This window comes from Cygnus atratus, chromosome 5 (genome assembly GCF_013377495.2).
Source record: "Cygnus atratus isolate AKBS03 ecotype Queensland, Australia chromosome 5, CAtr_DNAZoo_HiC_assembly, whole genome shotgun sequence".
Lineage (NCBI taxonomy): Eukaryota > Metazoa > Chordata > Aves > Anseriformes > Anatidae > Cygnus > Cygnus atratus.
The window spans coordinates 38,491-61,061 of record NC_066366.1 but is presented as its reverse complement, the minus strand read 5'-3'; the positions used below and the strand labels follow the sequence as shown (position 1 = coordinate 61,061).

Here is a 22,571-nt window from a genome sequence, read left to right as displayed (position 1 = left end):
GTCAGGGTAAAAGCTTGTTTCTGTTTCCTCTGACAGGCAGAGGAGAAGAACAACAAAACCCTAGAACTGAATAAATACATAAATGATTATTGGGATGTTTACTGGTGCAGGATTTGGGGGTAGGAGGCATTGTGAAATCCTTGGTCAAATAATAGAACACATTCAGTAGACTGGGGCTGAAGGGTTGGGTATAAGATAGTTTTCTTTGGGAAACAGCAGAGTCAAAAAACGTAAATCTTCTCCATTGGGATGATAACCACAAAAAGAGAAGCTGTTTCATTACTGTTGCAAATTATTTTAAAAGCAGATATATTTTGCTTTTTCCTGTTGGCATCTTGGAAAAAATAGATTTTTAATAGGTTATGTCTATGAAACTGTTCAAAATTGAAGCTCATATTAGCATGCATGTATTGTTCACCTCGTATCTCTCTGTCTTCAAAGTTTAATGCATCTCCCATGTAAAAATTATGTTTCTTGTGGGATAGTTTAAGGTGGAAATACTGAATTATGTTTTACAAAGACAGGGAAAGCTGAGGATCTCAACCAGTTAAACCAAGGGAAAAAAAAAAACTATCCTTTTTGCTGTCTTGTATAAATATTTATTTGTTCCAAGGTATAAATATCCTTTTCCCTTTCTGGTACAAATGAAACTTATTGCTTCTGTCATCTAGAGTTAGTTCTGCTGATTCTCTCGATGTCTTTAATGTCTGTCTTGGTGCTTATATATTTCGTATGGATTTAGGATTGTTTGGATAATATTTTGATGGTAATTACCACTTCATTCAGTCATTTCTAAGGCAGTACCTGCTAAAACTGATGAGACACAAGTTTTAAGTGATGAATTCACAGGGTAATTTAACTTACGGTTTCTGTTTTGTGAAATCTCTTAATTTAGCTCCTAATGTGTCCTTTATTTAGGATTCAAATATTCTTCTAAGAGACTCACACTTAAATTGCTTTTAAAAATGGAGCTTAGTCATCAAAGTGACTGGTGCTGCTGACTGCAGTAAAGCTGAAATATTTTTAAAAAGCTGAGCCCTGTCCTCCTTGATTGCTTTTAAAAATGGGATGTAAACACCAGTCCTTTGGAAAAATGATGCTTTGACACAGGGAGCTATCTTTGTCTCATACAACACAGCATACTGTCAACAAAGTGAAAATCTCTTGGTATGTTTCTGAGGTCTTTGAAACTGGCTAAATATAAAATATACAGGAAATACAAAGTATTGCCTGTTCAAGAGCTGTAGAAATCGTCAGTGCAAATAGCAACTGATATTTTATTCAGGTGTGTTCTGTGTGCAAATTAGCCTGGGTAAGTGTTGATAGAAGAGCGTGCAATGGTAACTTCTGGTTCTGTCATTTTGCTTGAAAAAAACAAGTTCTGGGGGGATTTCAGCTACTATTTTACAGCAAATACCAGTATTGAATTATAAAAGAATCATGCTCTGGTAAATCTGGAAAACTTATTTGTCCAGTTAAGTGCCCTATGTCTAGATTAATGAGTAACTTCTACTTCAATTAATTGTTGTTCTCCTGCGGTGTAATAGTTGGGCTTCTTTTTCTCTATAAAAACTCTTCTTGTTTTCACTTCATCACTTAGCACCTCAAGATGCACATTGCCCCTGGTAAGCTGCCGTTATTCCTGATGGGGATAGTTTGTATTACAGAGTTTCATGCTGTACCATTCGTTCTTCAGAAAGGTAGGATCAAAATTTCACATCTAACTTTAAGAGTTTTCTAAGTACTAAAGCTTTTGTTCATACGCAGTGAAAAGCAAAGGAGTTAATGCTGAAATAAAGAAGCTGCGTTAGTTTCACCCAGTGGGGTTTTAACCCTGAGAGCTTGTAGATCTAGGCACAAGGTAGCATTAGACTAACTTGTCTGGTTTTGATTGTTTGCTTTTGTCCAGATCCAAGTCTGTAACTGAAAGTTAACTTTTAATAAGTAATTCTTATGCAACTTTTGTCAGATTCCTTGATGATTCAGAATGAATAAAATTAAATAAATGTGATTTATAACTAAGTAAATAAAATTAAATACTCTCAAATTAGCAGTAAGTTAATGAAGGTCCTGGTTTAGCATGTTACCCATGGGCTGCAAACAAAATACAGTGAGTCTTCTCTTCCATTGTCTTATATCTTACAATCCAGAGCATACTTCTTTTTGGCACAATTAATGATTGCAGTTGTTCCATTTCCTTCATTAAGATTTACTAATTTGTGTAATTGTACACAAATGTACATTAGTGTACAATTGTACATTTGTGTACAAAATGTACACATTGTACATTAGTGCCTCTGTGCTAGGCTATGCCTTCCAACTTCATGCTGCTAAAAAGTAGAAAAGCATCAACCCAAAATAAATCATTCCTTCTTTTTCTCCTTCTATCCCTCAGATCCTAAGTGTGGGCAGAAAGTTCATGAGACAAATCCGTGGAGTTACCTTAACCTTTTCACTCGGATTGTTGGGGGGAGCCAGGTGAAACAAGGCTCACATCCATGGCAGGTTTGCACAAGCAAATGAGGTTTTATCTTCAGAACAAAGTCCTTGCTTTCTTCATATTCATAGAAATGACAAAAGAAAACTGGTATACTTTGTGCTTATTGACACTTAATGACATATTGTTGAGCTCCACCCTGCATTTGTGAAAAGCAGTGAAGCAGGCTGAGAGGACATGAATCTGTCCTGCTCTCTAAGAAACCTTTGCATATTGTTTATCATTAATTCTGAAAGAGCATCTTTAGATTAGTCTATGTAAAGATGCATGGGCGAAACTGCTCAGAAATGGGATACCCCAACACCCATAACCATTGTCAGGCATCATGGATTTGCACTTCGGAAGATAGGGTACCTCATGGTGCTTGGTGATTTAAGCTTACAAACTGAATAAAGGTTTTGGAATAGATGTCAAGGGCTCTGCAGTGCTCCCAGTGACCTACAAAGGAAAAGTTATCGACTAGCCAGTAGCCTTTACAGCATGTTGAATAAGTCAGTGAATTGGCATTTATGTATGATGCTTTTATCTGGATGTCAAGTCATAGACAACGAAAACAGCAAGGTTTAGCATCTCTTAGTCTCAAGGAAAGTAGGAGTACTGTGAAAGCATCTTTGCTTGAAGTGCAGCATGTACCTTAGCTATGTGAATCTGCAAAGTCTTCTTTATGTGACACAGGTTTCCTTGAAACGAAGGCAGAAGCATTTCTGTGGAGGCACCATTGTTTCTGCTCAGTGGGTGGTCACAGCAGCTCACTGTATCTTAGACAGGTATGGATGTGATATTTCAGGAGCAGATTGCAGGTGCAGAAAAACATTGATTATGAAAGTGTGTGTGCTTTAGCATCTTTCTTTGGAGATTACTTCCAGGTACTGCTCTTTCATGTGTAACCAATATTTTCCATGTTTTAACAAGAAAGGAGGAAAAAAAAAACCACCTTTGAATGTTTCAAAACTAAGAATAAGATAGCCTTACACAGTGAGATGAAGACTGATTTTGGAAGAGTAGGTAAAAATCTAGTATAGATATAACCTAATTATAATTATCAGGTGATTGCAATATTTTTTTTTCACAGGTAGCATCTAGCACCATAGGTGCAATTAAATGGTGAATGGACACAGTACTGATTTCTTGCATGCTGATGACATTAATGACATTCAGCATTAGTTGAAAAACAAAAACAAAACACAAGGTTTCAGTCCTGATTCTGTTGTGGCTTCACAGAGATTCTGAGATTCTACATTCTAATTCCCTGGCAGTTAATACTGAATCTTTGTACTAACAGATCACTTAGAATTTTACATTTGATCTGTATCAGAAATAGTATATGACCACATCTTGGTTAAATTAGCCAATAATAACTGGAGAGTTTTTATTAATTACAGAAGGACTGGCAGTACCTGAATCAGCATAAAGCCTCCTGACACAAAAGTAATTCATCAAGTTGGTGAATAAATCTGAAGCAGAATAGCAAGTTCATCATGATTGTTTTTTTGTTTGTTTGTTTCCTTGCTGTACATTTTGATTTGGTACTAGGAACCCCGAAGCAGGATTCACTACGTTTTAAGACATAAACAGAGAATGCTAGAAAAGTGGTATTATTTTTTTTTTGTACTTCCCTATACTCGAATTTTCCATCCTCTGAAAATGCAGTGTGATCAAACATTTTTAAGCACAAGAATAGGAGCTGGTTCTTTAGCGAACCTCTTAAACACAATCAGGAATGTAGCAAAATGTATTTCTCTCGGTTGTTTTATCTCTCAATTTCTACTGTAGGGCATGCATATTGACTGTAGATCTTAAATGCTTTAAAATCTGAAGATGAAAGGTATTAAGTATCAGTAGTAATAACTTCTCTGTTTAAAAATAACTACATTTTTACTTTCGTTTTGAAGATTCTATAGTTGAATTTTTATTTTGCTCTTCTGCAGGAACATACTCGAGTATTTGAATGTCACTGCAGGAGAGCATGATTTGAGGATCTGGGAGAGTGGAGAGCAGACACTCCCCGTTAAATATGTCATTAAGCATCCAAACTTTGACCCCAGAAGGCCGATGAACTACGACGTTGCCCTTCTGAAGCTAGATGGAGCCTTCAGCTTCAGTAAGACCATAGTTAAATATGGGAAATGTGAAGAAGAAAAAGCAAGGATAAATTGTCAAATGCCTGATTAATATTTCAGACACCACAAAAATAATTAGTTTTAAAGAACTAGATGAAAAATAAAGTACTTTTTTGTTGTTCCTTTTTCAAATATTTATCAAGAAACTTCATGTCCATATGTGGCAGGTTCATCAGTTTTGCCAGCATGTCTTCCTGATCCAGGTGAAAAGTTTGAAGCAGGATATATCTGTACTACTTGCGGCTGGGGACGTTTAAATGAGAGTAAGTCACTGGAATTGTTCTTAGACATTCTAGTTTCATTGACACTGGCTGTGTCAGTCTTTGCTTCCTTTGTTCATCCTTCTCTTGCCAATGGGCAAGGACTTGTATAGCAACTTTGTATCTGTGTAGCAGGTAGTTATTTTCAGATGAGCAAACATTCTCTTACCATATTGTTTGGTTTCAGATATTTACTTGAGAAGTATGTCTGTCCCAACATGCAGTGTTAGCTTATTTCTGAAGCTAAGAGCTTCTTTGCATAGGCTATAGACAGCCCAGAAGAAATGATAAACTGGTCATAAGAATTGTAATCTCAAAATGGGATCTTTGCTAGCTTTTATGTCTACTTGTGAATTACCTCAAGATGGATCACTAGAGTACACAGACCCGTATTTCATGTTGGAGACACTTTGAAGTTTATTCAAGTAAAATTGCTTATGTATGCAAAACTGGATGTTTATCAAAACATGCTTGTAAACATAAAATGGCCCAGAGCAAGTTTCCAATGTGTTTTTCTTTGTGTATTAGCAGTGACATTAAGTTCATCTCTCAGCATTTCTTATGAACATTTTTTTCTTGTTTAAGATGGAGTACTCCCTCAAGTTTTATATGAAGTCAATCTACCAATTCTGAATAGGAAGGAATGTTCAAGAGCTTTGTCATCTTTAAAGAAACCTATCCAAGGGGACACTATAATGTGTGCTGGATTTCCAGATGGAGGAAAAGATGCCTGTCAGGTCAGCTGAACAGAGGGCCTTGTCTACTTACAAGTATTTCTCTGAAGCTCAAGGCTCTGTGCACCTAAGTGAATAAATACACTGCACATTGTGATATTTGGGGTATATTTATTTTGATGTGTGAATTCTTGGAAAAGTTCTGTATGGAGGAATGCAATTAATTATATGACTATTTTAATTATTGTGCGAATTGCATGATAAGTGTCTGACAGCAATTTCACAGTGTATCCCAGTGCAGTAATGCATAGAGCTTTCTAACTTTAGAAAACTTGATAAACATTGATTAGTGAATGCTGCTAACATAGTATGGAGGAAGTTAGAAAGTTTTGCCTTGGAAGGAAGTGAGATAAAATTGATTGTTGCTTGTCATGTAAAATTAGAAAAAAAGAAAAAGAAAAGCTCTTCACTCCCTTTTTCATGCTGAAACACAGCAGATGTGCATTTCAGAGTGAATTAATCTCTCCCCCTCTCAAAATCCTGACTAAATATGATGTCTTTTTTTCTTTTTTTGCCTTTTTTTTTTTAAATGACTATTCTGTTTTGTGGCAGGTTTATTACTGTGATAAAAAAAAAGGCAACTCAATAAACTCTTACAGGCTTGCTCAGTGGTTGGTATGCATGCACTTTTGTAAGCTGTGGGTTCTGGGGGTTCTTACAGGGAGACTCAGGGGGCCCTCTTTTGTGCCGACGTAAGCACGGTGCCTGGATTCTCGCTGGTGTGATCTCCTGGGGGATGGGATGTGCTCGTGGCTGGATAGGTAATGAGAAGAAGAAATATTATGAAAGAGGATCACCAGGAATATTCACAGACCTCAGTGCGGTGCTTTCCTGGATTCAAGAAAATATGAGTGCTGGTATTAAGTCTCCACAGTAATTTCTCTCTCACTTGTGACAACTCTTCTGTCTCATAACAACATTTCATTTATCTTTTTCAAGATACAGTACTAATATTATCCCATTATTCCTGTCAAAGTATCATAGATTTTCACAATGCCTTTAAGTAGATGGTTCTGATTGGTAATTGCCAAAACCAAATTGAGATTATTGTAAACGATTGTTTCTCTTCCACTTTGTCTTCTAACTGGATGATATATGTATTTATTTATTTATTATTACTTATTTGTATATTACCTTTAAGGATGGTCCTTTTATCCAGCTAGCCAGTTAGCCTGGTATTTTTGGTTTTAAGTGGAAATTTAACCAGTTGAAAATGTCTGAAATTCCATATGCACCTCTTTGAAGTTGCTTATCATTTTCCTCTGCTAAAATGTGTTTATTGGGCATTTGACTGTATGGGCAAAAGTCGTGGTCTCAGAAGCATTTCTGCTTACTCTGCCCAAAAGGCTACATGTCCTCTGTACAGCAGAGCAGCATGAAAGTTATCAATCACTTCCAAAGTCATGCAGCTGGAGATATAAATAACATTATGTCTAGGTGTTAACTTCACTCAGAGCATTAAGAGTCTGAATTAATATTTTCTTCCATTTTGAGCTATGTTCTTTAAAAGATAAAGGAGATTGTATTAAAATGTATGTGGAGAATTGGAAAACTGAGGAGGTGTGTTTTGAGAGGTTTTGTTAGTCAATGGTTTAAAAAAAATGGTGAGGAAAAAAATAACAATTTCCTAGCTTCACTTGCCACTCTTTTACACTGTTCCACTGGTGCAAAGAATCTGGACTGTAACTGCTGTCAGGTTCAATGTCTCTGTGTCCCTGATGTGATGGAAGCAGTTGGATTCTGCTATCCTTCCCTGAAATGTATCATATCTACTCAACCCATAAGTACAGAGAGAGTGCTGCTCAGATTGAGCAGTGGCCTATCAATGTGTGGTTAATTCTAGCAGTGGTTGCTCTAGAATTGTTTATTCTGAAATTAGCATTGCCTGAACTTGCAATTTTATTTTAGTTCCAAGCCTAGTTTACTGTAGGCGCTATGTCCCCAGGAAGCATTCAAATTTGCGTCAGTGCTAGCTGTATAAACTTACTATTTCACACTGTTAAAAATAGTGTGTATGTTGTGAATACAAAACTACAGTAATATATTCTTTTTTTCACCCCCTTCCTCCCTTATTAGACCTGAAAATGAAAAGTTCTACACGTGAGTACAATATTTTTTCAGAATCTTTTATCTATGTTAGAGCATAACTAGCCTTCTCCCTGAATAGTCTGATATATAATCCGTGAAGGAGGAAACATATTTATAGCATGACTCATCAATGCACTTTAAAATGCATAAATGCATACTTTAAAAACACTTTTTTCTTCTGGGTCAGTAAAAAAAAAAAAAAAAAACTTATGTAGGATACTACTTACGTGCTGGTGACTTCAAAAGGGAATTTCCCTGAAGACAGCTACATATGAAAAGCAATATTTTTATTGAAATGTAAATAGGATTAATGGGAAAAATATAGAACAGAGCCTCAAGCAATGCAAGAAATCCAGTTAGTGAGGTTGATTCTGTATAACAATATAGATTCTAAACAGGAAGTATGAGATACATTGATAGTACTTCTGAGCAGTTTATGATGAATCTACTTATCTGATGTCCATTTCTGTGAATGAAATGTAAAAAAAAAAAAATCAAAACCAAAAATAACTAAAACCAGCATATATGAATATAATTTGTTTTACAATTGAAGTTTTGTTTTGATTCTGTCATGTTTATGTTCTTTTTGGGCACAGTTCAACTAGATACAACTTCACATAAGGATAATAGTAACTCCTGTGAACTAGATCTTAGAATTTCAGTTTTTACTATCTAGAAATTTCTCAGATGACAAATGTGCTTAGGCATGCAGTCAGTTTGCAATAGACTTGTTTAGACCAATGAGCATTGGGTGTCTAAGTGCTGTCTGTGTCTTTCTGAAAATTTTTACTGGTCTTCCTAGGACAATTTAGGTAAGATAATCTTTAAAGTACATGACTCATTATTTTTTTTTCCTGCAAATTGTTGATAAATGTCTTACTAGCTTACCTTGGCAAGGAGAAAGAAAGGCAAGAGGAGGCAATTTTTGTAAGTAGTTGTAGTTTCTAGCAGTAGCTATCTCAACAGAAAAGCTTTTGCTTCTTCCAATACCATGTTGTACTGTTACAGAAGTATCCTGCTGTAATATAGCTAAGAACATTATTATAAATGGACAGCAATGAATGTCTTATGATATGTATTTTTTGTACCTGAAAAATACTTTTACCAAAATCTTAATTTAGCAAATAGTTTATTCAAGGTAAAAAGCAGACACTGCCATTTTTACAGTAAAATATGATAGGGCTCCAGCAGTGCTTGGTTTTTGCCTCCAAATTCTGTGCTTTAAAAATGGCTTGCTGTAATTTTAAATAAAAGAGAGAAGACAGGAAAGACCCAGCAACAGTCTGCCATCAGTAACAAGGTACTGCTGAGCAGTCTTGAGTCTCACAATATTCTCAGATGATTGCAAATGTATTCTTCCTATTTTGTTTTTACTCTGCAATGCAGCATTTTGTGGTGTTCAAGATGGCAAGCTCCCAAACAGTGAAGGAGAACTACATTTTCCTGGAAGTCTCAAACAGTTCTATCAAAACCACCAGTGAGTAGACAATACAGAAACCTTGTCCAGAAACTCTTCCTGGTACCTGTGTGGTTGTTTTTCGTTGTAGTTTTGTCAACAGGAACAAATCTATCATTCCAGATTGTGTGTATGGACTCTACTTGTACCGGAAGGAAATTATATATTGCTTCGTTTTTCCCACTTTGATATAGAGCCAGAAACATTTTGTGACTATGATTCTTTATCAGTCTATTCAAAAGACAACAGACTTATTGGTGAGTTGCTGTCCCCTTGTTCTTTGAAATAATCTGTTAGCATATCCTTTCATTCTAAAGGCAATTAAACCTAGAGAGGACATTGCAGTTGATGATGTTTTACTTGTGTTTTCATAACGAACACATTGTGACGTGATCTAAACTAAACGATGAGAGGTTGTGAGAGGAAAAGAATGGAAGAATACCTGTTAGGGAGCTGTGTCAGCATGTGAATTGATGGTGTCAAGGATTTTCAATTTTTAATATTTTAATTCTATTTTTAATATTTTTATTTTCTTTTATTTGGGCTAATGGATTAATAGTGAATAGAGGGGATTGGATAGGCAATTTCCTTTTCATCTATAGTTCTTTATAGCCAGGTACAAAAAATGGTACATCAAAGTTTTCTCAAGTGACTAAAGACTTTGAACTGTGATTACTCTCAGATATCTTGTTTCAGGGAAATTCTGTGGAGGAGATCTTCCATTACCTATTTTGATTGGCTCCAATAGTATAAGGCTGAAGTTTGTTTCTGACAGCAAGGATTATGGAACTGGTTTTTCTTTGATGTACAAAGCTCTTACACCAGATATACTTCCTAGTAAGTCTAAGTCTAGTAATATACCTGTCTGTGCTCTTGGGTGGTGCCCTGAAAAAATAAACTGGAGGAGAACATAAATCAGAGGGAGTTCCTTTGACTTTTTCAAAGTGGATGGTGTAGTGAACGAGGTAAGTGTGCTTAGGCAGCTGTGTGACATTGTGGAAAAACTGGGATGTCAGAAAGAGAGAGGATAGATGCTGTTAAGAAAAGCCCTCATGTTACTTTGCCTCTTCTCCATCCACTTCATGTAAGAGTTCATTTCCTTCCCTACTTCCAGAATATTCTAAAACTTAGTAAAACTAGTTTAAAATGTGGCAAATTTCCAGATGAAAGGTGCTTTGCTAGTTCCAAGCATGCTTTCCTGTAGGGGCCCTGAGGGAGGCAGCTAATGCTTAGGTATATGTAGTGAAAAAATGCTTTCAGGTTTGCTGTGTAGAGCAGTTTACCGTTGCTAGGGAGCAGGTGCAAGGGCCATCTACTGAGTCTAGACAATCCCATTAAAGACAGACACCTGTTTCTGTTTCTACAATTTTTCCAACCAGTTTCTTTCCTTTGTGTAGCGTAAGGGCTCCTTTGTGGAGTGTATAGGGAGAAATCCCCTCTGAGGGGCCTTGCCACTGCGTAGCAAGGATTGGGAAGACACGTCCAATGGTTGTGTTTTATATCTCCACTTTCATTTCTAAAGCTAGCAAATGTTCTTCTGACATGCCTGTGTCCCTCTCTCCCCACAGAGAGCAGTGCACACAAGCACCTCAGTCTGCAGTGCACTGCCTGTAGCAAAGGGGGAGTGCTATTGTCATGGTTGAATCTGTTCCACCTGGGAACAGATGAAAAATTTTCTTTGCATGTTTTTCATGCAGAAAAATTTAGCTTGCTGCTCTTTTTCTGTTTTCTTTCTCAATTGTGTGAAAGCGCCATGAGAGGTTTTCCGATTTTTATTTTTATTTTTTTGCAAATGATTTAAGAGGTGCCTCCATTTTTGTTTTTCTCTGGATTTCCAGATTCTGGCTGTGAGTCCATAGCTGTCCTTTTTGAAGAAGGAGTGTTACAAAGTATGCACTATCCAGAACAGTACAGTAATCTGGCAGACTGTCAATGGATTATTTGTGCGCCAGAGGACCATGTAATCAAGGTATAATATGAGTGCTTCTTGTGTCTACAGAATGGAAGTGGGTAGCATTTAGTTGACACGAAAATGTGCAGCTAAGGACAAACAAGATCTAGCAACATAAGCTTGAATAATGCTGCTGGATACAGTTAAAAGAAATTGCTTTCCATCCCAAAAGCCAGAAAGGTTTTGATTTCTCCTTTAGGTTAATAGTAAAATAGGATTTTCTGGTTTATCATGTGTCATTTTATTTTGACACATTTTTCTATCAAATTTAATATGACGTGTCACTTGTGAGAGGTCTGAATGCCACAGAAACCAGACCCTAAAAGAATCTTTGAGACTATTAAAGACATTATTGTAGATAATTGAATTTTAATTTGTGAATTTAACAAGTTTTTTTTTTTTTTTTTTAACGTAAAGCTTACATACAAATCTTTTGAAGTAGAAGAGAGTGAAGATTGCTCTTATGATGCTGTGACTGTGTATGAAGATGTGGGAAAAGAAGAGGAAATTGGTTTGGCTTTTGATTTTCAACATATTTTGGGGATGAACTATTAGTCCTATGAATTTCAGTAGCCCTGTTTTACACCGTAAAATCAAGTTCAACATTAGAATCTCAGGTGATGTTGTAGGTACCAGTCTGAGTACCTTGAAAATACTTACATGTATTGGTTCTTCTGTTCCACTTGTTGAGGCAAAGACCTCTAATAACTATTTGGTGTATTTAAGTTCTATGTGGAATGCAATCTGAATTCATGTAAATGAAGAGAAGAATTTAAGACAATAATTTGTTTTTATAGTAATTATGTTGGTCAGATCAGGAACAGAAAGCAACCCACAGGTTTCAGAGTCCAGTTTTTCTTCACTCCAGATGTGCATTCATGTTATTCTTACCACCCTGCTGGAGATTCCCCTGGCTTATATCAAAAGAAAGGAAGACCTGTGCCAATCAAATCTTTTCAACATTAATTGATGCTGTTGCTTAGATTAGCACTGGCAGATATTAGTGCTGAAACAGCAATAAGGAAACCAATTTTCCAGTGTGTTCTGTATGTAATGGCAACCTAAGAGCATGAGTGTTGCAATATTATCTTGCGCAACACCTTCCTACGTAGCAGCTGGAATGCACAGACTGTTGAAAGAGATAAGGATGAAAAACTACCTTCTAATCTGCTGTGAACCTTTGCTTTCTGATCTTTAGCTAAGTCTTGTGGATTTGACCTACCAGCACCTGTTTTAAGCTCCTCTGCTCTGATGCTTGTTGTCTTTCACTCTGATGAAACAGAGACCTTTGAAGGATTCAAAGCTACAATCTCTTTTGTACATGTAACAGGTAATAGAAGTAACTTGGGAGACTGCCTCATTGGGGCAGCACAAAGGACTCTGTGCTGAATCTGGATATTCAGAATGATTTTGTTCTAGGAGATTTTCGCATAATACATAGTTTCAGTGAAAAATATTATGAACCTATTGAGACATTGAACAAAGGACTTATTGAGCAGGTAAAGAGAAACAATGGATCTGCCCCAAACCTCAGGGTTTTGTTTTGTGTAAAAGTATTTTGGTACATTTTGAATGGTACTTTAGTACCATGTGAAGATGTAATAACACAGGCCCCTGCTGTAGAAATCTATTCCTTCTACAGAAATGATAATAGGGAAATAAAAATAATTTAGAAATAAAAGTATCATTCAAGACAACCCACTAACACATTTGCTATTTTCATTTGCTAGATTTAGATACTTTGAATTCAACTAGTGAAGAAGTTTTTGAAGATATGGATATGACTGTAGAAGAAATACAGGTTACAACAGGTATGTCAACCTGAGGTATGTTTTCTTCATGGGAATGTGGAGTACCTCTAGGACTTAAATGATGTTTTCTCCAAATATTTAATGGCTGCAGTCTGAGTTGTCCCAAGATTTTTCATTAAGATGTGTTGAGGAAATAAAAAGATGAATAGTAACCTTTCTATGTTTTAGCTTTTGAATAATAGAAGGTATTTTTTGCTTATTTCCTTCATTTTCTTAAGTCACTTAGAGCAATACACTGACATTTTTACAGCCTGTCAGTCAGTTTTACACCCTGCTTCTTGGAAAATAATTGCAAGGTGTACAGGGTTTTTGAAACTAATAACCAGAGTTCTAAAACTTCCTTTTTTTTTTTTTTAACCTCTAGCAGTTTATGGAGAATGGAATGTGTCCATATTCGTTGTAGGTCTGAGGCTAAAACCTTTGAAGTGGCATAGGATCTAAGAATCCTTTCATAAGCAGTTGCTTTCACCTTGGTGAACTCAGTTTTTTGCAAAGATCTCCTCGTGGTATCTCTAAACATGCAGATGATTTGTAATGAGAAAATTTGAAAGATGTAGCAAAAAAGGTGTTGGGAGGGGAGCCTGAGAAGTTGAGGGGTAGCTCTTAAATGGGCTGCTCTTTACCAATCTTAACTTCTAAATACTTCTTGAGTCTTTTCTGTTTCAGATGATATTTGTGGAGTGCCTTCAAATCAGCCCAGGTTCATCTTCAGTAGGATAATTGGAGGTGAAGAAGCAGTACCATACTCATGGCCTTGGCAGGTCAGCATACAAATTTCAAATGAGCATATCTGTGGAGGAGCTGTCCTTTCCAAAGAATGGGTTGTCACAGCTGCTCATTGCTTTAATTCTAAGTAAGTACACTGGGATGAACCCTCTGTTGTGAATGTCTGCAATTGCACAGTGCATCTCTGCAGTGTGGTGGTCCTGCCAAGGGAGGCTGGCATGGTTTTGGTTACTACGTACTTGCAACTCAGTCAGGATTCTTTTTCTCTACACACATGTATTAGCATTACAGTGGCTACTTAGGCAGCAGCCTCATTCTGTAGGCTTGGTTTTCTTTCAGATCAGTTTACAGAAGAGATGACAAGATATTGTTATCTTGTCATCCATCGCTTAATCTCAGGCAGTTTCTCTCTGGGTCATTTGCAGAGCATGATTTCCTCTAGGTAGAATCAACCTATCAAAAAGTTTTAGAATTGCTAAATTTATATAGACTAAGAGGACGTAAAGGAAGATTTTGTGCACAGAGTTGGTGCCATTCCCTTATTAGGAAGCTATTGATCTGTTAAATCGGATTACATGGATGTCTTTCTGGTTTTATTGACAGAAGCCAAAAGGGCAGTCTGTGAGACTTTCAGACTCTTATAAAGTATTTTAAAAATGTACTTTAATTATTCATCTCATAGGCTGAACTACCTGGCTGTTTTCCAATTTCAAATGAATCACAAGTAGATTAATTTAAACTTCACATACCTTTGGTCTTGGGTCATTAAAATATTTTATAAAAATCCTCCCAAGGTTGCTGATAACTAGATGTTCTGGACCGATCTTTAAATAAAGTAGCAATTACTTGAAAATGAGAGGAAGCTTTCAAAAGCCAAGAATGACAAAGATGCTTAGACATATATATTTTCTATTGGACTCTGAAATGAAAATGCTGTTTTGAATTTTGGACTTTGGCTTTTAAGTTTCTAAATATTAGTTTGCAAGATTTTATGTCTGGAGCATTGTTGTACTGTGTTGAAAGTACTGCTCTAAGAGCCACAATAAGGAGGATTTTTCTGTCACACATTGCTATCACATCAGAATTTGTGTACATGGCTTAATGTGATTTTATCAGGGAGTTATGACAGGTTTTCAAGGGGTTGAGAGGATTTGGTTAAGATAACAGAGGATGAAATGAAATGTATCTGTTACATTTCTTCATATCATCTGATGAGTAGTTATGATTTATAGGTTACCATTTTCTCATTAAGATAGGGACCAGCACCATCCCTGGATGGTATTGACCATGCAGGCCTTGAGTCCTGCAGCAGACACTCTTAGTCTTTATAAAACCTATCTTTCTGTTAGTTCACTACATGTTTGAGATATGCCATGGCCTCATCATGAGATTGTTTCATGCTTCCTTGAAGTCAATGGGAAGATTTCCATAGATTTGTATGGTAGTGTGGTCCTCAGGTGGTGTTGGTCCAGGAATATGTAGGACACTAGTATTTGTTTTGGGTGGGGGAGGCTATAAGATTCTCAAGTTTTATGAATGCTGTTATACCAGCCTGAGAACGTGCTTATCTTTTTTTTTTTTTTGGCAGGGAACTGTACAGAGACCTATGGATGGTGGTCACAGGACTTCATGATCTTACAGAACAAGAAGGGTACAGACAGGTACTATAAGTTCTGCTTAATAACAAAAAGCGTATCAATCTTACAAAATATATTTTTAGTGTAAATGCATCAAGTTGTTCACGATGCAGCAATCTAACAGCCTGAATGCTGGTTTTAATCTGCATTTGTACAATATTTTTTATGTGACTGCCAGAGAACTTGCATCAACATAGACCTGTGCCTTCACCATTAATGAAGTGTAAAGCTCAGTATCCTGGAGGATGTCTGAATGAGGAGTGTATTGTTTCTAAATTTTGGTAATAGTTGGCTCGGTAATAGTTCCCAGAAATAATGAGGACACAGCTTTCCACTTTGCTCAGACTGGACAAATGTTTTTCCAAGACCCTTTTCCTGTATTTCGTGGATGAAGTTTCCTGCACATTTCCTGATCCATGTCCAAGAAGCATAACCTTTACTTCTTAATATAAGAAAGCCAGTAACTTCAGCAGCTGCTTTTAAATATTTCTTCCTCCTCAGACATTGTGCAAATGTCCTGAAGATTTATAAAACCAGACTCAAATTCTCAAGTCACTCAGCAAATGTCAATGTCCTTGCTTTCCTAGAAAAGATCAGTGAAGCAGTATATTATACATCCAAGCTTTAACAAAACCACGATGGACTCAGATATTGCTTTACTGCGACTGGCTGAGCCCTTAGAATTCAACCACTATGTGCGGCCAGTGTGTATCCCTGCGAAGGAAGAAGTGGTTCAGCCCTCAAGGGTGTGCATTGTCACAGGATGGGGAGCACGTGAAGAAGGTATGTAGTCTTTGCCCTTTTGAGGGCTGATCAGGCTGTGGCTGTCTCTTATGGTTTGTTCTGTGTTGTAATGTTAATTCTATCTATACTTGGGTTCCTGGAGAACTGATTTGTTAAGAAGTTTTTGCTTGTGTAAACTCAGCTAGACGTGCGCGGATCTGAGTAGGAGTAAAGCAATCAGATAATACAGATTTAGATTATTTGAAAAAGAGAAGAGTAAAGCTGCTTTCTGGAAGCCTTAAATAAGCAGGCTGTATAAAGCACTAGAGATATACTGTGGACAGCAGTCCTGCTCTGGAGGAAGAAAAAGCTGAAGGGACCCAGAGATGTTTCTCATTCTTTGTGATGTCAGGTGAGGCAGGCAATGTATCATTAATTAAAACCTCTGCTGGTTTCTAAAATGTTTTTTTTATTCAAGACAGAGAAAAGAGTAAAAAACTGCATCAGCTGGAAGTCCCTATCCTGGTGCTTGACACATGTCAGACCTATTACATAAATCTGCCCAGTAAAGTGACTCAGAGGATGATCTGCGCTGGATTCCCTCCGGAAGAAGGCAAAGACTCATGCGCGGTAAGTTGCACACATCACCTTGCTTTCTAATACTTGGGGTATGGCCAGATGGGTTCTGAAAAGACGGGAGTGTTGAAACCTCCCTAGGAGCTGTTTTCTTGCAAACAGGCTGTAGGTGATTTACAGTGAAACACACCTTAACAGTAGGATTTTAATTACTCATATTGTATAAAAAGGTACATCCCTTGACGAAAGGTTATTTCTGTCACTGCCCTTAAAAACAGAGACACTCAAACACATGAGCAGCCTTGAACCTATTGTGTAGCTGAAGTTATCTTTTAAAAATGTAAGGAGTGCTTTTGGATTGTAACAAGATTCCTTTGTCCTTGTGCAGGGTGATTCTGGTGGCCCATTAGTTTGTCCTTCAGAAGATGACTCAGGATTTTATACCCTTCATGGAATCACTAGCTGGGGCTTGGGCTGCGGAAGGAAGAGCTACCCAGGAGTATACACAAATGTTGCTGTTTTTGTGGACTGGATCAAGCAGAGTGTTAATACTAGTGGTATGTATGAATGCAAGCAAGCAAAAACTGATTAAATGAATCCTTTTGCTGTTGCTAGTGGCTCTTTTTGAGGCCTTTTCCAGGGTGCCATTTTTATACTTGGGTGTCTAGCACTTTCTGAGATCTAGGCTGTTTAAAATACAACTAGCTGAGTGCCCAGAAGCTGGTGAATCTAAATCAATAGTCAATTCTGAAAATCTTACTACTTCAGGATGTATTGTTATTCCTCTCTTTACTGCATTTCCCCTCCTGATGAACAGTGCTTTTTATTATTGTTGCTTTGCTGCCTCATTTCTAAGGGTTGGAGGAGGTAGGGTGGTGTGAAATGACACGTGATGACAGCTGAGTCCACTTCGAGGAGTTTACTGACAGACTTTGATGGTCTTTGCAAAGTTTACCTGGTGTTTTTTTTTTTTTTCTTTCTTGTAGATATTCCTATGTTCATGGTGTAGCTGTCAAAAGAGGAGTTCTGATGGACTACATTGTAAAACACTTCCAAAGTGCAAATGTCATTGGAAGCAACATTTGGTGAAGCATATTAGATTGTGATTGGTGAATAGATTACAAAGTAGCTGATACTTAGCTTGATTCTTGTACTGCCTATTTATCTAAGAGAGACTTTGACCATACCTGTATGTTCTTGGGAAATACAAAAGTTACTCACATGCTTCTGGCATTGTCAGTCTGTATTAGAAGGAACAATAGGGAAAATGAGTCACCATATACTGGATGTCAAGCATGTCCTTGAATGTAGCACTGGAGAGAACAAAAATGAAGATGAAATAAGCACCTGTGTAAAACAACTGAAGGAGTAGTCAGTTATCTTTCTATTAAGATCAACTAGAGTGTTACCTCTGGCTCTGAAAGGACCTAGGCAGTGGCAGTAGTAGTGCATCTGTGAGGAGCAGAAGAACATTGTCTAGTGATTAGTGATGTGAGTCAATCAAATTGCTGTGAAAATGACATTTTAATATGCCCGAAGTGAAGGTCCCTATAGGCCTGATCTGACCAATTTGAGTGTTAAAATACTCTTTTCAGCTGAAAAACCTGGCCAGCCATACCAGTAATAAAGGTACCTGCTGCTCCAGCAAGGAAGCTGAATTACAGTGTAAAATACTATTTTTTTTCTGGTTCTTACCTATTATTTTTACTTTTTAAAAGCAACGTTTTTTTAAAGAAGTCATGCAGTTTTGAGGAGTTAGAATGTGCTTACTCCATCAATTGCCCATTGTTGTAACAATTTTTCTACATGTAACTGCATCAAAAGAACTTCTGTGCTTGTAGAAAGCTGCTACCAAATGCAGAGAAGGCATAACCATCTCCAAAACTACTCAGGCTTTTGAGATATAAGGTAGGATCAGCAGTGAGCCAGGATGACTTGCACGACCACCACTTTCTGGTCTGCCTTCACAGTGGAATTGTCCATTAGTGTGAAGCCCTATGTATTAGCTCATGTATTCTGCAAGATTTTTCAAGGCTTGTTAAGATTAAAATTCCTCTGAAAGATATTTTCTAGACATTACATGAGTTGTTATGGATGTAGGGAATTCTACAAAGTCAGGGCTGCGCTGGGTGGAAATGCTGATCTCAACTACCCACAACTTTTCAATAATCTCTACGACCTGGGATGCTGGAGGTATGCTTTTCATACTTAATCAAAGGTTTCCCTTGCATCAGCCATGCACTCACTTTAATTCCATGGTTGCAATATTTTTTTATTGATTGAGAGAAAAGAGAATCTGAGTCATTAGCTTAAGCTTTCACTATACTTTTGTGAAGTCTGTATTTAACTGGACTGTTTGACATCAGTTATGTAAAGTATATTATTTTAGGTCGGTTCATCTTGGTTAGCAATGGAAATATAGACTGAGGTCTAAATGAAGTCTTGATGACTTGTCCAATATTTGTAGTGTGGTGTTGCTATGCCTGCAGGGAATATGAAAATGGCTGAGATTCCAATTACTTGTATTCAGGACTTCAGCAATGGTCATCAGAGTTAACAGATGTGCTCACAAAGCATTAGATATCGGATTGTCTTTGGAATCAAACCACTTGCTGGTTGCAAACTCTGTTGCAATTTTCTGGATTGAAGAAAAGTTGATGTTTTGATTAAAAAGTAACATCAGCTTTTCAAGCTGTTGGGCATTTCATATATTCATTAAGTTTTGAAAACAGCAACTAGTATTTGCTATTTTAACAAACAGCTTGTTCTTCAAATAGAAATGTTTGAAAACTCTGGTGTTCTAGGCCAACAACCTTTGGCACCATGCAATAACTTGCAAATGTCCCAATTAATCTATCCATATAATCAAAGAGGTACTGTGTAATCCACACGCTTCTAAGTGAGCACGTCTGCTTGTAAATAGCAATTTGTTTAATGCCCAAGTGGCTGCTTGCACAAAAAGATGTGATGACAAGCTCCAATTAGATTTGTAAACTGTGTGGGGAAAGAGAGAAAGTGCAGAGTCCTGCTGTGTGGGGGGTTGCGTAGAGGCTCCCAAAGGGAGTTCAGGTCCACCCAAAGGCTTCCGTTGGGAGCACTTTTTGATGGGAGAAAATGGCTATGTACGTATTTTTAAGGGTCATAATTAGGGTTAGGTTTAGGGATACGTTTAGGGTTTTTTGTTGCAATAATGCACTCCTAATTGGCAGGACTCCTGTCATTGCAATCGCAAATAAAAGAGCTTCACCGAAGATCCTCTCTGAAGGAAATTATTGAAATTTTTCTCACAATTTTTGGCTCATTCGGGATCTTATCGCCTACCTAAGAGTTCTTGCCACCACAGACAGGAAGGTGCACCCCTGCTGATTTCAGCGGTCCTGTCAGGGGTAGTGGGTTGTCTCAGTATGGCTGCAAAAGGACTGAGACAGTTAATCTGAAGACAAGCTCTGCGAAGCACTGGGGAGAAGGGAGGCCAGCACTGACATATCACAGGCACAGCCCAGACGCGATACAGGCACAGGGATTACTGCTGATAACCTGGACCGGGAAGTCCGTGCACGGACCGAGGTAAGGCAAACTTTGCCGTATATTGCCTTGGGGTGGGTTCGGGGAGACTCTTGTGTGGAGTGTGAATGAGATGCACTTTTAGTGTGAAGCGAGTGTGGAGTCCCGATCTGCGGTTCTGTAGTCCCGCGAGGGACGCGGCCAGATACGGACGAAGCGAAAGATAGACGAGCGAAAGAGAGTCTCGGGGGTTTGGGCCCTTAGGTGTAGGGTACCCCGAGCACGGTGAAGTGAGGTGCTTGGCAGTACACCCCAACTCTGTCCTAATCCTAGGTGAAGGCATGTGGTAAACTGTGGGTGGTAAAGTCCACAGCAGCACGTCAGGAAGAGCTGGGGATTAAGGGTTCAAAGAGTCAGCAGGATGGGGGTGGAGACCCCGGGATCGCTAGGGAGAAACTGGCGACGTTCGTGTTTTTTAGGGCCCTAATTAGGGTTATGTTTAGTGTTAGGGTTAGAGTTATGTTTAGGGTTGTTTGGAAAGAAATAAAGCGCAGAGTCCTGTTGTCTGTGGGGTTGTATAAAGGCTCCCGAAGGTAGTTCAGGTCCACCCAAAGATTTCCATTGGGAGCACTTTTTGATGGGAGAAACTGGCGACACACATGTTTTTAGGGTCCTAATTAGGGGTAGGCTTAGTGTTAGGGTTAGGGTTACGTTTAGGGTTGTTTAGAAAGAGAGAAAGCTCAGAGTCCTGTTGTGTGTGGGCTTGCGTAAAGGCTCCCCAGGGTAGGTCAGGTCCACCGAAAGGTTTCTGTTGCGAGCACTTTTTGATGGGAGAAACTGGCAATGTACGTGTTTGTTGGGGTCCTAATTAGGATTAGGTTTAGTATTACGTTTAGGGTTGTTTGGAAAGAGAAAACGCAGAGTGCTGTTGTGTGTCGTATTGCATAAAGGCTACCAAAGGTAGTTCAGGTCCACCCAAAGGTTTCCATTGGGAGCACTTTTTGATGGGAGAAACTGGCGACGCATGTTTTTTTTAGGGTCCTAATTAGGGTTAGGCTTAGTATTTCGTTTAGGGTTATGTTTAGGGTTGTTTGGAAAGAGCGAAAGTGCAGAGTCCTGTTGTGTGTTGTGTTGGAGTGTGGCCATGGGGGTCGACAAGCCCCATGGTTGGTGATAACATCAGACTCTTAATGATGAGGCCAGGAGGAATGTAAAGTGTTTAGAAGGAACAAAGAAGGGTTATTCAGGAGATGCCTTGCCATCTCGGACTGCTTGTTCTCCAGTTGTTAAGACATGGAAGTTTGTGTGTGTTTGCAGTTGGTGGGCAAAGTTTTTTGACCAATGAACATTTAGTGGAAAAGTACTGCTGTAGAGCAAATGGTATAAGAAGGGAGGCTGTCCTCAATAAGAGATAGTTGAAGTTATGCCCTCAGTGAGAGAGTCCTGTTATCTGGAATGAGCCTGAGAAAGTGCATTTTGATATGGGACTGCCCTGCACTCAGATTTTGTCCTTCCTTCTTGCCTTCCCCTCCTCACCACCTCTCCACCTTTTCCAGCTGTGAGCATTTCTGTGCTCTCAAGGCCTTTTTCAGGCACTGCCGTGGACCTGCAGTTTGCTGACCACAGCAGCTGACAGATGTGAATTTTGGATCAGCTGACAGGATGGACTGCTCAGGAAGAGCATCCTTATAGCCTTTCCTCACTTGTGAGGTAGACATCAAGGCTAATCTGTCCTGTGTCACCCTCATGACAAGCTGATCAGGTCAAGTAAAGCCTGGCTAGAGTGAAGGCAGTTTCATTAACATTAAGCCACTTCACACACAGTTCTTCCCCCACTTAGCCATATGAGGGTAGTGCTTTGTTTTCACCCCAGACCAGTGCTAGAATAGTTGTCTAGATGCTCTAAAACAGCATGTGTATGTTCAGTGCATCTGCAAGAAACCAACCAGGGAAGTTAGGAAGATAGGCACTACTTCCTGACCTCTTCCAACTCCTGCATTTAATGTCGACCTCATTTTGATATGGGTTTGTCTTGCCATTTCTCTTCGTTATTTCACCAGATTGGTACCTGTATTGACTTAAAGGGAAAACAAGTATAAAGTCAATTGCACTTGCTGTAATTACCTAGCTGTTAAAAGGGAAAGACATTTATTTAATTTGCTTTGCAACCTGTGAGCTCATGAGGTTCATTAATTTTGTAGGAAGTAAATAAGTTCCAGTGTTTTGTTCTGGAATTTATCACTTTTTGTCTATTTCCATTTTAACTCGTAGTTCAAGCTCTGCATCCTGCTTGACTATGCTCTGTGACAGACCACGTCTGGGCTTTTGCAGCCTGGGGGACACTTGTGCAGAAAAATTAGAGGTATTTGTTGCCTCAATGCTATTGCAATTGGTACCACATGGGTCCAGGAGCACAGGTAGCAGGGTTGCATTTGCAATATCTGTCTTTTACTGATACAGGGGTGGGCTTCTTGGGCATGGATGCTAG

General features: G+C 38.3%; 1 protein-coding gene across 1 annotated transcript in view; it reads left to right on the top strand.

Moving 5' to 3' along the window:
* Positions 1-18,585, top strand: part of LOC118249749 (ovochymase-2) — a 32,315-nt gene extending 13,730 nt beyond the window's left edge. The window contains exons 3-23 of the mRNA XM_050710832.1: positions 1,601-1,700; positions 2,396-2,505; positions 3,173-3,264; positions 4,426-4,598; positions 4,785-4,880; positions 5,463-5,614; positions 6,273-6,468; positions 7,688-7,711; positions 9,086-9,176; positions 9,279-9,412; positions 9,852-9,992; positions 10,994-11,124; positions 11,524-11,617; positions 12,305-12,436; positions 12,837-12,917; positions 13,584-13,770; positions 15,232-15,304; positions 15,868-16,063; positions 16,482-16,633; positions 16,968-17,136; positions 17,566-18,585. Of these exons, the coding sequence (XP_050566789.1) occupies positions 1,610-1,700; positions 2,396-2,505; positions 3,173-3,264; positions 4,426-4,598; positions 4,785-4,880; positions 5,463-5,614; positions 6,273-6,468; positions 7,688-7,711; positions 9,086-9,176; positions 9,279-9,412; positions 9,852-9,992; positions 10,994-11,124; positions 11,524-11,617; positions 12,305-12,436; positions 12,837-12,917; positions 13,584-13,770; positions 15,232-15,304; positions 15,868-16,063; positions 16,482-16,633; positions 16,968-17,136; positions 17,566-17,588 (2,538 nt within the window). The 5' untranslated portion in view covers positions 1,601-1,609 and the 3' untranslated portion in view covers positions 17,589-18,585. The remainder of the gene's footprint in view (positions 1-1,600; positions 1,701-2,395; positions 2,506-3,172; positions 3,265-4,425; positions 4,599-4,784; positions 4,881-5,462; positions 5,615-6,272; positions 6,469-7,687; positions 7,712-9,085; positions 9,177-9,278; positions 9,413-9,851; positions 9,993-10,993; positions 11,125-11,523; positions 11,618-12,304; positions 12,437-12,836; positions 12,918-13,583; positions 13,771-15,231; positions 15,305-15,867; positions 16,064-16,481; positions 16,634-16,967; positions 17,137-17,565) is intronic.
* The last annotated feature ends 3,986 nt before the right edge of the window (positions 18,586-22,571 follow it).